This window comes from Orcinus orca, chromosome 12 (assembly GCF_937001465.1).
Source record: "Orcinus orca chromosome 12, mOrcOrc1.1, whole genome shotgun sequence".
Taxonomy (NCBI): domain Eukaryota; kingdom Metazoa; phylum Chordata; class Mammalia; order Artiodactyla; family Delphinidae; genus Orcinus; species Orcinus orca.
In genome coordinates, this window is record NC_064570.1 from 48,148,186 (window position 1) to 48,164,102 (window position 15,917).

General features: G+C 36.5%; 1 protein-coding gene across 3 annotated transcripts in view; it reads left to right on the forward strand.

The window, feature by feature from the left end:
• Positions 1–15,917, forward strand: part of CDK19 (cyclin dependent kinase 19) — a 179,741-nt gene that overhangs the window by 60,563 nt on the left and 103,261 nt on the right. For all 3 annotated transcript variants that reach the window (XM_004264723.3, XM_033418655.2, XM_033418654.2), the window contains one exon: positions 1,423–1,498. In XM_004264723.3, the coding sequence (XP_004264771.1) occupies positions 1,423–1,498 (76 nt within the window). The remainder of the gene's footprint in view (positions 1–1,422; positions 1,499–15,917) is intronic.

Below are 15,917 nucleotides of genomic sequence, written 5' to 3' on the forward strand. Positions count from 1 at the left end.
TTAACATAACTTTCTACATCTTAACACAACTTTTTCTTTTTTTATATCACCTTCAACATATGTCTAAATGTACATATTTTTATACGGTATGATTTATGTATTTTCTCAGCAACATATGGTAAACATTTTCCATGTTTCCAATGATCTCCATGATTATCATTTTAATAATTGCGTAACAGTCTATCCTGTTGACATATGTGGTACAATTTCTGTTTATCAAAATGCTGCTTAATTGTTTCCTGAATGTCATATATTGGAAGAAAAATGGATATAATTTTCAGACTGTGGGAAAAAGTAACCATAACTCAATTATTTGCTCAAAACAGACGATTGTGAAAATCTTCAAAATGCACGTAAAATGATGTTTTAAAATGCATATTATGAGTAACCTCTTAAACTGCTTTATCTGCTAGTAAACACAGAATGGGGAAAATGAGGAATACGTAAGTAGGACAGATGCAGCACTACTTAGGTACTATCATTTGACAAAACCTTCATGACATGGTGATACCCTGTTGAGGCTCTAATATAGTCAAAAGGCAAAACTCAGAGGGCATGGATTATACTCCTCTTGTCAGAATAACCAGTGGTAGGAATCACATTTGTGACATTCAGCTGGGGCCTTGCTGTGGCTGGTTCTGGTGTCAGTACCCTGAGGATACAGTGTTGCACTAGACACTCATCTGATACTATTACTGTTTTTATGGACCTATCACCATTATTGATCTGTTGTCTTCCCTTGGTTAAGCACCCTGGTAACTAGCGGGGTTTCCCAGAATTCCTTAATTCTACCTCCATTAATTGGAAAATTCACTGTAACTACTGAGTTTTTCCTAGATATCTTGAGAATGAGGTGTTGGTGGCCAATTTTGAAGTGTTTCCAAGGCTTTTGGTTGAGGTCTTAGGGATTTTGAATGTCCCCTGTCCTAGGTGAAAACTAGCGTGTCTTAGTGGGTAAACATTCTTCTATAACTCCCCCATTTATTAAGTGGGTCTTATACTGTGAAATTACTTTAAACAAATGTAGAAGTTTACATCTGTCATTTATTTTTGTAATTAATGTTTATAACAGAATGCTTTCATGGACTCCAGATAATTAAGACAGTAGAATTATCTTACAATATGCTTGAGTTTATATTTATGCTTGTTTACTTTTTGAAACTAGTGCTGTGTTTAGTATCCTGTTCTGTTTCAATTTTGTACTTCGTGTTTTGGCTCTGTCTAGTGTTTTCATTGTGACATGAATTTGTTTGGTATTTCACATTATTGTAATGGAAATATTATCAGAAATAATAAGCAATGCATGCATAGTGAGGGTGTTTACATATTACTGAGAGTTGTGCATTTCATTGTTTTTGTAGTTACAGTTTTGAATTTGAAAATAACTTGTAGAAAAAAATAATTTTTTTTGTTCATATGCAGAAAAGATGAAAAGGAATATGCATTGAAGCAAATTGAAGGCACAGGAATATCCATGTCGGCTTGTAGAGAGATTGCAGTAAGTGGACATAAATACATTATTTATTTTGTTATGATATTGGATGGTGATTGATATTAATATAAAAGCTTCACTAATATATAGAATGCATGTTATTTCAAAGATGTTAATTAGTTTAAGGATATTTTATATAAGATGAGAAAAGTTGCATAAACTTTTTGATTACTTGAAAGTCATCGTTGAACATTGTCTTAATGATATTTAGGATTTATAATCTTAGGAATACTGAGCTAAATGATTATTTAATTAATTTGAATTATGATTGAGTATAATTATTAATTTAAATTAGTAATTTAATTAATATCTGTCTTTTCTGTAGTTTTAGGAGTGATATATGTCTTTATAGAGAAGAGGGTGATACTGTTAGATACTATGCATATAAAATACTTTTTCTGAAATAAGTGTTTTGGTGTTACATTTTACTAGTTGCTAGAAAAATAAGAGTATCATAATAATAGGAGAATTCCTTAAAGAAAGATCATTTTTTTTGTCTTTATATGGCATACTTGTACATTTAAGAAATGATTGTCCATAAGAATACCTAACATTTCCTGAGTATTTACCAGGTACCAGGCTTACTAAGTGCTTTAAAGTATTAATTAATTTAATTTTCACAATCATGAAATAAGTACTTTTAATATCCCCATTTTACAGATCAGTAAACAGAGGCAAAATCATAATTATGGCTTAGAAGTCTTAATATTATGTTCCCTTATTATAGTTCTTCAGTTTCTTATTTTAGTGTTTTAGTTTCTTATTGGGGCTTTATCATGATATCACATCTATAAGGGATTTCTGTCTCTAAATTATTAAATATATTGTCCATATCCATTAGATATTTCTGTCTCTCATTTGGTAATTATTACATATATTGCCCACGGTTCCATATTTCTACTTCACTCACATGGAAGCACTACATCATCACTCTTAATCATAAGAAAAAGAATGATGCAAAGAACACATGAGGCAGGATTTATTTACAACTGAGTGTCTGCCTTAGTGGCTAAGCTAGCCATGAGTCTCAGTTTCCTTATTTGTGAAATAAGGGAATTATAAGGTCCTTTCTAGTCATAAATTCTTTGATTTCAGAATGGGAGCTTCTCAGTAGACTGTGCACAGTTTGAAGGGCAGGGACCTTGTCTTTTTATCCCTAGTTCCTAGCATAACTACCTGGCACATAGCAGGTGCCCCATAAATGTTTTTTGAATAAATCAATAAATAAACAGAACAAAAAAGTTCTATATGATCCTAAGTTTGCTTTAGAATATAAATTTATTATTTAAAATGTTCATTTTGGCAGTTTTCCATTAACTGTAAATTGGTGTTTATAATGCCCTACCAGAATAAGCATTTGATATGTGATTTTTAACTCCCTGAAAGTCATAAACATTATTATTTCAATCAATATGAATATTACTGGTGTGCAATTTTGCTATTTTAGAGTACCATAATTTAGTATAGCATTAATTCAACTTCCGTGAGTTAATTGGGTTAATAGCTGCAATTTAAGATATTGATTATTAGGAAATGAAAACCCAATTCTAGATGTTCTTTTTGAAACAGAGACATCTTCTGAGGAATACATGGGTTCCGTTTTCTCAGCATCCTGACTAGCATTTGTCATGTCTTGTTTTATGATAGTAGCCATTTTAACAGGTGTGAGGTGATATCCTACTGTGGTTTTGATTTGCATTTCCTTGATGATTAGTCATGTTGAGCACCTTTTCATGGACCTGCTGGCCATCTGTATATTTTATTCTTTGGAAAAATATCTGTTCAGTCCCTCTGCCCATTTTTTAATTGGATGATGATGTTGATGATGATTTTTGCAATTGAGTTGTATGCTTTCCTGATATATTTTAGATATTAACCACTTATCAGATAAATAGTTTGCAAATATCTTCTACTCTGTAGGTTGCCTTTTCATTTTGTTGATTGCTTCTTTTGTTGTGCAGAAGCTGGAAAACTCATTCACAGTCTCTATATTTTTATTGAGGGTTTGCCTAATAGAACTTTAGGAAGTATGCAGAGTTTCTGGATTGAGTAATTTTTTTTATCATTTCCTGAATGACTTAACTGCAACATGATAGGGATTTTGACAGAGAGTTAGCATGTATGTTATTGCATAGTGGCTAAGTGCATACTTTGTAAATTATAAGCTCACGGGCACAGTTTTATAATTATTGCTTTATACAGTTGTCTTTTTTTTTTTTTACATCTTTATTGGAGTATAATTGCTTTACAATGGTTAGTTAGTTTCTGCTTTATAACAAAGTGAATCAGTTATACATATACATATGTTCCCATATCTCTTCCCTCTTGCATCTCCCTCCCTCCCACCCTCCCTATCCCACCCCTGTAGGTGGTCACAAACTACCGAGCTGATCTCCCTGTGCTATGCGGCTGCTTCCCGCTAGCTATCTGTTTTACGTTTGGTAGTGTATATGTCTATGCCACTCTCTCGCTTTGTCACAGCTTACACTTCCCCCTCCCCATATCATTAAGTCCATTCTCTAGTAGGTCTGTGTCTTTATTCCTGTCTTACCCCTAGGTTCTTCATGTCATTTTTTTTCTTAAATTCCATATATATGTGTTAGCATACAGTGTTTGTCTTTCTCTTTCTGACTTACTTCACTCTGTATGACAGACTCTAGGTCCATCCACCTTATTACAAATAGCTCAATTTCCTTTCTTTTTATGGCCGAGTAATATTCCATTGTATATATGTGCTATGCAGTTGTCTTTTAAATCACATAGAAGAAAAAAGAGTTAAGAACAAAAATACATTTATGCTGTCTTTTCTATTTACCCATGTTGTTACCTTTACCAGTGCTCTTTATTTTTTGTGTAGATATGGGTTACTGTCATATATATAGTTCTTTGATTTTAACTGAAGGTCTCCCTTTAGTATTTTTTTGTAGAGCAGATCTTCTAGGAATGAATTTTCTCAGTTTTTGTATTTGGGACTATCTTAATTTCTTCTTTTTTTCCTTTATCACCTATTTCTCCTTTGTTTTTTGCAGCATAGTTTTGACGGATATAGAATTCTTGAATGACAGTCTTTTTCTTTCTTCACCTTGACTATGTTATCTCACTGCCTTTTGGCCTCCATGGTTTCTGATGAGAAGTCAGCTGTTAATGCATGAAAATCTCTTGAACATTAGGAGTTATTTTCTTGCTACTTTCAAGATTCTCTCTTTGTCTTTGTCTTTTGAAAGTTTGATTGTATGTGTAGGTGTGGAACCTACTTTGAATTCGTTGAGTTTCTTGGATGTAGAGATTAATTTTTTTTTTTAATCAGAGTTGGGAAGTTTTCAGCCATCATTTCTTTAGATATTCTTTCTGCCCTTTTCTTTCTCTCCTCTCCTCCTGAGACTGCCATTATGAGTATATTTATAGGCTTGATGGTCTCCCAAAGGTCACTGAGGCTCTGTTGATTTTTTTCTAATTCTCTTTTTCTATTTATTGCTCAGACAGGATGTTTTCAATTGCCTATCTTCAAGTTTAATGATTCTTTCTTCTGCCAGCTTGAATTTGCTGCTAAGCCCCCCTCTAGTGAAATTTTCATTGTAGTTATTTTACTTTTTGATTCCAAAATTGCTGTATGGTTCTTCTTCTTTTTTTAAATAGACTTTACTTTTTAGAGCAGTATTAAGTTTACAGCAAAATTGAATGAAAGTTCTAGAGATTTCCCATATACTCCCTACCCCCACACATGCATAGCCTAACCTATTATCAACATCCTCCACCAGAGTAGTACATTTGTTACAACTGATGAACCTATGCTGATACTCAAAGACCATAGTTTACATTAGGGTTCACTCTTGGTGTTGTATATTTTATGGGTTTGGACAGATGTCTAATGACATGTATCCACCATTATGGTATCACACGGAGTAGTTCCACTGCCCTAAAAATCTTCTGTGCCCCACCTGTTCATCCTAAACCCATTCCCCACCCCCCTTCCCCATAATCACAGATCTTTTTACTGTTTACATAATTTTGCCTTTTCCAGAATGTCATATAGATGGAATCATACCGTATGTAGCCTTTTGAGATTGGCGTCTTTCACTTAATAATATGCATTTAAAATTCCTCCATATCTGTCATGGCTTGATAGCTCATTTCTTTTTAGTGCTGAATAATATTCCATCGTCTGGATGTATTACAGTTTGTTTACACATTCATCTACCAAAGTACATCTTGGTTGCTTCCAAGTTTTGGTAATTATGAGTAAAGCTGCTGTAAACATTGTGTGTAGGGTTTTTTGTGGACATAACTTTTCAATTCCTTTGGGCAAATATCAGCACAGTTGCTGGACTGCATGGTAAGAGTATGTTTAGTTTAGTAAGAAACCACCAAACTGTCTTACAAAGTGGCTGTGCCATTTTGCATTCTCACTACCAGTGGATGAGAGTTCCTGTTGCTCCACATCCTCACCAATATTTGTTGTTGTCAGTGTTCTGGATTTAGCCATTCTAATAGGTGTGTAGTGGTATCTTGTTGTTTAATGAAACTCTGCTTTAGCCTTTAAGTCCTGCTTGTATGGCATTAAGAGATGTGAGATTAGAGTCTTTTCGGATATTTCCTGGACATACCCACAGCTTTGCATATTGGCATGGTTACAGTCTTTATTACCTAGTTTCAATTCTAGAAAATGAAAACTAATCTGTAGTGGTGGATAGTAGATCATTGACTGTGTGGGGATAGGAATAGAAACAGGGATATATTACAAAGGAGCATGAGGAGTCTCTTGGGGATGATGTAAGTCTTCATCATTGTGATTGTCATGATGGTTTCATGGGTTTGTATCAATAAAACTCGAAAATGGTATGCACTTATAGCTCAGTAAATTCAGGGGGAAATCAGTAAAGGCATATGGGATTATTAGTGGATCAAGGGTCTGTGAAAGAGGAATTTGTAAGAATCAATGGATCACAAGCAAAACTGGAGGGATTGGCCTTGAATAGGAAATGGAACAGATAGTTCATCCTGTGAACCTACAGTGACAGAAGAAAGGATGGTGTCAACATATGTCAGTTTGCTAGGGAGATGATGAGGTAGTTACATTCTTGTGTGCCTCTTTTTGTGTGTGTGTGAATGTTAATGTGGTGAATGTTTTAAGTTATTGAAGGCTATGTGAAAATGTGCTGATCAAAAATAAGGTTATAGAAGTGTTACAGTCCACCTAAAGTAGGAGACCAGTCATGGCACCAGTCTGCATGACTGTACTGTTTTCTTCATTATAAGCCCAGTGTAAGAAGGGAGAATTCGAATTTTTTTTGACTGATGCAGTAGGACAGGAAATGTAAGGTGGTAGAGAGTCAGAGAGGTTAGGAGGGACTGATAGGTTGGGGAGAATGTAGACAACATCATAAATGAAAAAGCAGATAGAACTTGTTCTTTGCCTTTTTCCTTCTGTATCCCATAATATTATCTACCTCCTGGCATTTTCTCGTTCATATATAGACACATAGGTAGGAGGCTTTTGATTTGGAGAAAATTAGGAACAGTTTCACTCATTACTCTAAAAGAATGGGACTGTGACTGCAGGACACCTTCTGAGAGCAGGGTTGAATGATGAGAAAAGAAGTCAAAGAACTTGTAGCCATGGAGTGAACTTGGAAGAATGTGTACAGGATGGGAAGAAGTTTAAGAACTAAGATGCATCACTACCTCAAGTGTCACCAATAAAGAAAATCGTATCACATTTTAATTTCATTTGAACCTTATTGATCACAGGTGAATTATAACCCCATATCTTTGTACAGTGCTTTACAGTTTACAATATGCCGTAACAGGGAATAATTCTGGGTGATGAACATACTAGGAACACGTGAACATGAGCCCTTTTAGCTTGAGGTTACAGGGGAGTTCTAATGTAAAGTTTTTTTTTACCTTTGTGGCCTGTGTAATCACAAGGTTGCTAGGTTGAAAAAGTGATAAACACCATTAATTCAGATCCTATTAATTTGTTTCCTGGTTATGAAATTCAAAAGTGTTTATTATAAAATTCTCAGAGGGCTTCCCTGCTGGCACAGTGGTTGAGAGTCCACCTGCCAATGCAGGGGACACGGGTTCGTGCCCCGGTCCGGGAAGATCCCACATGCCGCAGAGCGGCTGGGCCCGTGAGCCATGGCCGCTGAGCCTGTGCGTCCGGAGCCTGTGCTCTGCAATGGGAGAGGCCACAACACTGAGAGGCCCGCATACCGCAAAAAAAAAAAAAAAAAAAAAATTCTCAGAGAGTGTGGAAGAATCATGTTAAGAGCATCTGTTAACACTAACACTTAGAAATAATCAGTATTAATATTTTGTGTATAGTCTTCTAGACTTTTTTCTTTGCAAAAATACAGAGGATTTTTTTCCCATAAGAGTGAGGAGTCCATCAATTTTTTATAAAATGTAATTTCATCTGGGGTAATACAAAGGTAAAATTTTAACTATCAAAATAATAATTGTGGGCTTGCCTGATGGCGCAGTGGTTGAGAGTCCGCCTGCCGATGCAGGGGACGCGGGTTCATGCCCCGGTCCGGGAGAGGCCACAACAGTGAGAGGCCCGCATACCGCAAAAAAAAAAAAAAAAATATGCTAGTTCTGTGGGATATAAGAAAAATTATAACTCTGGACTACTCTTCAAAAAATTGAGATGGTCCCAAAGAAAGTGAAGACAGACTGGAAGGAAAATTAGTCAAGGGAAGAAGGATGGAGGGCATAGGTTGAGGAGGGAAGAGGAATAGAGAAAACCTGACTTCATGTCAGATTGCGTCTTCCTCAGTTTTGCCTTGTGTTGCTGAGAAGCCACTTCCTCAGTCACCTCTGCTCAGTTTTGCCCAGTGTATGTATCTGCCAGCATCCCAGAATCGATGCTCCCATGGTGACAGGTGGGATCAGTTGTAATGGATTGTTGCTTGCCGTTTTTCTGCATAGCACAAAGCAGGCAGGGTGGAGTGGCAGTTAAAACATTATTTGCTACTATTTTTTTTCCCTGTCTTGCCACCTTGGTGGCGTAGCAGGCCGCTATGTGAACTTAAATGGAATGCTTAGAACTTTCCCTTGTCTTCAAGGAATTAGCCCTTGTTTTTTTTTTTTTATGAAATGGAAATGGTAAAATGTGTGTTTGCTGTGGATTCCTTGAGAACTTTAATTCTTTTTTTATTTTTATTTATTTTATTTTTGGCTCTGTTGGGTCTTCGTTGCTGCACGCGGACTTTCTCTAATTGTGGCAAGCGGGGCCTTCTCTTTGCTGCGGTGCACGAGCTTCTCATTGTGGTGGCTTCCCTTGTTGTGGAGCATGGGCTCTAGGCACGTGGGCTTCAGTAGTTGTGGCATGCGGGCTCAGTAGTTGTGGCTTGCGGGCTCTAGAGTGCAAGCTCAGTAGTTGTGGTGCATGGGCTTAGTTGTTCCACAGGATGTGGGATCTTCCCGGACCAGGGCTCGAACCTGTGTCCCCTGCATTGACAGGTGGATTCTTAACCACTGTGCCACCAGGGAAGTCTCAAAGCTCTAATTCTTACTAATACATTTATTTTTATCAATCTTAAAACTGTTTTGTTAAATTTTATGAATTGAAAGTTGAGAAATGTCTGTTTATTTTCATTAAGATTATTTAATTGTATCTCAATTGCTTTTATGTTGCACTGAGTGCAGATTTTTTCTTAAATATGTGTCCAACTTTCTAAGAGTATAGATTTGTGGAAATAAATCTGTGATTCAGGTACTTTACCCTTTCTATGCAAGGGACAAAATCAAAATATAGTATTAAGATTTTTGTGAAAAATACTAAAGGTATAAAAAGTTTTCTTTTTTCAGTAGACTTTTAACATGGTCTTCTGTAATAATTATTTTCATAAAAAGTTTGGCATGATTTGGGAGACTAGAACTAAATTAATCATGTATGAAATCATCTTGGAGCAAAATCTGTTCTTTGGTATGATCTTTGTGTTCTCCTTAGAGACAAACAGAAGTTTACTTTTGGGATTGAAGACTCAGCATAGATTTTTTTCTTCTTTAAAATGTGGGGATTTTTTTTTTCCCCTTGCATTGGATAGTGATAGTTACTACTTTTCTCATGAAGATAATATATTTAGTTTGTTTGGCATTTAAATAAATATATTCTTGCTGACTCTTGTAATGAAAAATGAAGCCTTGTATGAGTTGGGGAGTAGGGTTTGGGATTATTTTAGGATGAGTCTGGGAGATGGATATAGGGTCAGCACAAAGGGAGGAATCATCATAGGATAGAAAATAAATCCTTTCAAAAGCTGAAAAAGTGCAAGGGGGCGGGTAGAAGGAGTCAGCAAGCAAGATAGATTCTCCAGTCCTTTCGTGTATCTGTCTACCTTATTGTAGATATTAGGTCATGAGTCTCTTCAAAGTTATTATTATGTGTGTGTGTGTGTGTGTGTGTGTGTACGTGTACGTGTGTGTGCATGCATGCACCTTTTGGAGTATGTTTCAAGCTGCTTTATGTTTCCTCTGAGAAGACTAAGTGACCAATCTTTGTATTCTCAGCAGCAGATTTAAATACCTATTGTTGCCAGTGGTAGAAAAGAGGTGGGCCATATAAGTTTCTGGGGTTTTGTATAAAGGTGACAAATGTGAGAAGGAACAGTTTGAGAAGAGATAATACTGGTCTTGCTCACCAGTTTCTCGTGTGTGTGTGTCAATGGTTGTTTTATTATTATTATTGATAGTAACTTTTTCCTATTTAAACTCTGACTAAAAAAACATCACTTTTAGTTAAAATTGTTTTCTGTGGTCAAAGTAAATTATTTTTAAGGAACTACACATTTAATTTTTAAAGTTTATTATTATAGAAGATACTGAATTATAAAATTTAACAAACTTGGTAATTCTACATTCAAAATAAGAGACTGAAGTGGGAAAACAAAGTATTTATTTGAAAAAAAAATATGCCTTAGGTTTCAGATTGTAAAGGGGGAGAGAATATGGACTTTGGTATCAGATAGACTTGAGGTTGTATCTGGACTTCACCATTACTTCTCTATATCTTGAGCAAGGACCCATTTTCTAGGTGGCTGTAGAAATGAAGGTGTTTTCAGGGAGAATCAGGTTGTACCTGATTTGCTTCGAGGGCTGGCAGTGCCAAGGAAGCAGGCCATGCAGCAGTCCACAGGTTGCTCGGATTCTCAGAATCGCTGAGCCTCTTAACTTGCTGATGTTCCAGATCATCCTCAGCTTCACCTTATAACCAGACTATCAACTAAATCTCATAAATATTTTGACAAAACACTTCTTTTCAAATATGTTCAAGAATCATGTAAGTTCTTAGGAGGGAGGAGTTGCATGTGAGAGGAGAGAGTCTGAGCCTTGCATGTATGTTAGTGGTACATACTGCATCTAAGTTCTTGGGTTAAAATATGGCTAATTTCCACTCTTATTTCTAGTTCATCTTTCAGACTACTTTGATTTATCTGGATTTGGAATTAAACATCTTTCTCAGTCTGTGCAGTCTCTCTTTTTCTTTTTTTGGCCTAATAAAAATTATTAATCCTATAAACCAACTATCAACATATCTGATTTCTGTTAACCTTAGTTTCTTCATGTCTAAAATTAGATTAATAGTACCTAATCTCACAGAATTGTACTAAGGATAAATTAAAGTATGTAAGCCTTTTGGCTCATAACCTTCAGTTCCCAGTGAAGGTTAGCTTTCCCATTTTCTTTTAAGTTGAATTTGTTAGTGTGATGGAAAAGTAAATTGTGGGTGGCCTTAGCTTAGATCAGTAATAATAAATAGGGGGCCGGTAAATGTCTTTTAAAAATTCAGTCACTTTGTTGTGGTCTCTGAATGCTAAGTTATATTTAAAATGTACTTCAGCGGCAGATACAGTTGTGCCCCTTCCTCAAATATATCAGTCAGTTAACAGATATTGATCACTACTCTTTGGAACACATAGTGTTGCTTGCTGAGAGAATACAGAGCAGTATTTTCAGGAAGGTGGCAGTCTTTTTAAATCAGTTTTTGGGAATGTGAAATGTCTTTTCCCTCAGGAAACATTGACATAAATGATGCCCAGGTTACTGGTCTCTGCCACCAAAACCTGTTTGGCCTATGGGTAGCTGAATTATGGTACTCTAGTACTGTAGTACTTGAGGGCTACTTATAACATTGTTTCTATGGAGAACACATTCAGAATTAAAATCTTACATGCCAGGATACATCTTGCCTTGTCATAGTTTTTTAAATGGGAACAGGTTCTTCAGGTTCAGGTCACTGGCCAAGAATTCAAGGCATTAGAAATTAGAGTAGGGACTGGGGGAGATAAGCCATAGTGTCAGAGGATAGGTGGTTTTATGGCACCCAGAAGTATGGAATGGAAATTGTATTATCCAAGCAGCGGGTTTGGGGGATAGTTCTTCACCTGGGAGAAAAAGAGTAGGGAGTAGATAATGAGGGAGTTAAGGCAGGCTGGGGGACCTGTTAGGCAGCTGGTAGGGTTTCAGGTAGTAACCAGGAAAACGAGGAATGGAGGCACTTGACCGATCAGTAGCCATCTTGAGTCAGTGGAGAGAGCTAGTGGACAGGGAAGTCTAAAGTGATAGGGATCACAAATAGGGAAAGGCCGTAATTAGGATTTTGGTACAATAACACATTTTAACAAAAAATTTAGATTATTTGGGAAAAGGAGTTTAGTTACTTCAGGTACCAGTAGATTATCATAATGACATAGTCTCACATATTATTCTTCTCTTACTTTGGCCTTATATGACTTCTGGTGATATAAGCTGTTCACATTTTTAATATAGATCTTTGACTTAAATAATGAACGAACGGGTGGTGCAGTGGTTAAGAATCCGCCTGCCAGTGCAGGGGACATGGGTTCGATCCCTGGTCCGGGAAGATCCCACATGCCATGGAGCAACTAAGCCCGTGTGCCACAACATCTGAGCCTGCACTCTAGAGCCTGCAAGCCACAACTACTGAGCCTGCGTGCCACAACTACTGAAGCCCACGCACGTAGAGCCCATGTTGCGAAACAAGAGAATCCACTGCTATGAGAAGCCCATGCACCACAACGAAGAGTAGCCCCTGCTCGCCGTAACTAGAGAAAGCCCGCATGCAGCAACGAAGACCCAACACAGCCAAACAAATAATAAATAAATAAATAAAATAACGAACAAACAAACAGTAACCAATCAGAACAGTGCAAAGTCAAGATGAAGTAGAACTTTAACAGATACAAACTAGAGTTAATAGACTGCATTTGGAAAGGATGAAGATTATAGTTCAAAACCAGATAATTGTATTTTATTATAATGGACAGTTATATATTATTATAATGGGAATGAGATAAACTGATAAAACATAGATACAGTAAGTTCCCTACATATGAACCTTCAAGTTGCAGACTTTCAAAGATGTGAACCTGTGTTCGCGTGTCCAATCACGTTAAGTTAGTTCACGGGTCTGACATGCATGCATCCTCTACAAGTGTTGTGCTTTTTTTTTGTTTGTTTGTTTTTGCGGTACGCGGGCCTCTCACTGTTGCGGCCTCTCCCGCTGCAGAGCACAGGCTCCGGACGCGCAGGCTCAGCGGCCATGGCTCACAGGCCCAGCCGCTCCGCGGCATGTGGGATCTTCCCGGACCGGGGCATGAACCCGCGTCCCCTGCATCGGCAGGCAGACTCTCAACCACTGCGCCACCAGGGAAGCCCAAGTGTTGTGCTTTTGTGTACTTTACTGTACAGTACTGTATAGAGTACAGTAGTACAGTATCTTTATTTCAAGCCCAGGATGTCTGGAACCAAGTGTAAAAGCAGCGGTGATGTAGCTGGTACTGCTGTACGTTTCAAGGTACTGTACTGTAAGATTAAAAATGTTTTCTTTATTTTTTATGTTTGTTTGTTTTTTATGTATTATTTGTGTGAAAAGTATTATAAACCTATTACAGTTCAGTACCATATAGCCGATTGTATTAGTTGGGTACCTGGGCTAACTTTGTTGAACTTACTAACAAATTGGACTTACAAATGCGCTCTCAGAATGTAACTTGTTTGTATGTAGAAGGACTTACTGTATTGGTTTACAAGCTTCTTAGTATACTCAGCAGCTCAGTAATTTCAAAGCTTGAATGGACTATTTTTCTTAGAAGATTGTTCTAATTAATTGGAAATTTTACAGTTTTTAGATTGTAGTGATGTTATTAGATAATATAGCATTCAAATAGTTGAAGAAAATCAGCATTTAAAACAAAATGACTGCCAGCAGATTACAGTTTGCTTAAGATAATGTTAGGTATTCTTTTTTTTTAATTAATTAATTAATTTTATTTATTTATTTTTGACTGCGCTGGGTCTTTCTCGCTGTGTGCGTGCCCTCTCCAGCTGTGGCAAGTGGGGGCTACTCTTCGCTGCAGTGCACGGGCCTCCCACTGCGGTGGCTTCTCCTGTTGCGGAGCACGGGCTCTAGGCACGTGGGCGTCCGTAGTTGTGGCTCGCGGGCTCTGGAGCGCAGGCTCAGCAGTTGTGGTGCACGGGCTTCATTGCTCCGCGGTGTGTGGGAACCTCCTGGACCACGGCTTGAACCCCTGTCCCCTGTCCCCTGCATTGGCAGGCGGATTCCCAACCACTCTGCCACCAGGGAAGCCCGCCTGGTATTTATATAGTAAAATAATATTAGAAAAGAAAAAGATATTTGAAACTCTTATTTGCAGAGTAGTAAGTAACTAAGGTTTAGGTACAAGCTGTTTTTTAAAAAAATTATTTTATCGAAGTATAGTTGATTTATGGGTACAAGCTGTTTTGTCACCTTTTTTCTCTAAGTAAATTCTAATTTTAAAAAGAAGCTTTTTTTTTTCTTCTGGATTGCCAGCCTTTCTGAATTTTGCCATCTTATGTTAAATTAGTCTGATTAATAAGCTTAACTTTATTTGTGGTTTTGGTCTTTGGATGTTGCTGGCATGGTATTTATACTTTATTTCTCCTCAGAAAGAATTCTTAAAGTTAGGTTGTTTTAATCCAGTAGAAAAACAGGCTAAAGAGTTAAACAGGAACTTTTAAAAAATTGAAACATTAATAGCCAATAAATAAAAAAGATGCTCAATTATATTAATGATCAGAGAAATATAAAACCATAGTAAGATATACTTTTTTGCCCTCCAGATTGGTAAACAGTATCAAGTATTTGCAATGATGTAGAATACTGGAACTGGCATGTAGTATTAGTGGAATTGTAAATTATTATATTGCAACACTGAGGAAAACAGTTTGTTTGTCTAGCAAAGTTAAGATACACATACCTTTTTACCAAACAACTTCACTCCTAGATATCTATGCTGTAGCAGTGCTTCTCAGCCCCAATGGACCCAATCTCCCATTTTATAATAATTAATCCCTAGTCCCCTTTACTATCCTGAACTGAAATTCATAGATGATATGGATAATTTAAAAAATCACCATAATCCCTTAATATATTATAAAAAATAAAAAGGTAATAATTTATAATGAAATAACATGTTTAAATATGTAAGAATCAGACATTTTAATTATAATATCTAAATGCTAATCAGGTCATAGATGCATACCTAATTGTGGAACATGTAATCGAGTTGACACTCAGTGTGTGGTTTGGGTAGTGTTGCATTATCATTTTTTTGTGTGTGTTGTGCTAAATCTGTACTGTGGTATAGGTGAATTGATGAGCTTGTGGGCTTCACAAGTCAGTAGGAGATTTGGAAAAGAAATTCTAATTGTTCCCCAAATTCTTACCTTGAATTCAAAACAGTGTGAAGCTTATTAGTATGCTAAGTAATATCTTTATCTCGTCGTTTGATTTTTCATTTCACTTCTTTTTCTCTAATTGCTTATCCTGTTTGTTCTCTTCTTGTTTCTTACGTCTTATGTATTTTCTGTCTTTTTTTTCTACCATTTGCCAAAAGTAGGTCTGTTCCATCACTGTAGCTGTTTGTAATTCCACAAAGAATGTCTGTACTTGTGTTATCTGTTTTTCTTCTTATCTGGGACTGTCTTCCTATCTATTCAGTTATGCATGGTATGTAGGTTCATACTCAGATGGTAGGTAGCTTTATAGCAGAATTTCCCCAGAAGCATAAGGAAATTTTTTATTACATAAAAAATTGCTCAACTAAGTTATTAATTCACAATTTGAAATGCTTTCATTTTTCTCTAAAACAAAAGTTAACAGTCCAGTGGGCTTTATGGAATTGAGATTTCCATTGTTGTAGGTTTTTTGTTTTTGTTCATACATTAGCATTTAAAAAATATTTTTAGTGTGGATTCACTCTGCCTTCATAAAATTTAGGTCAGGGATTGTGTCTGATATATTCACTCTTGAATCCTTGGAATCTGTCTAACACTGTGCTTGGAACAAAGTGGGCTCTTAATTAATTATTGAATAAATGCAACAGTTTATTTGAATTTGTTATTTTAACAATAT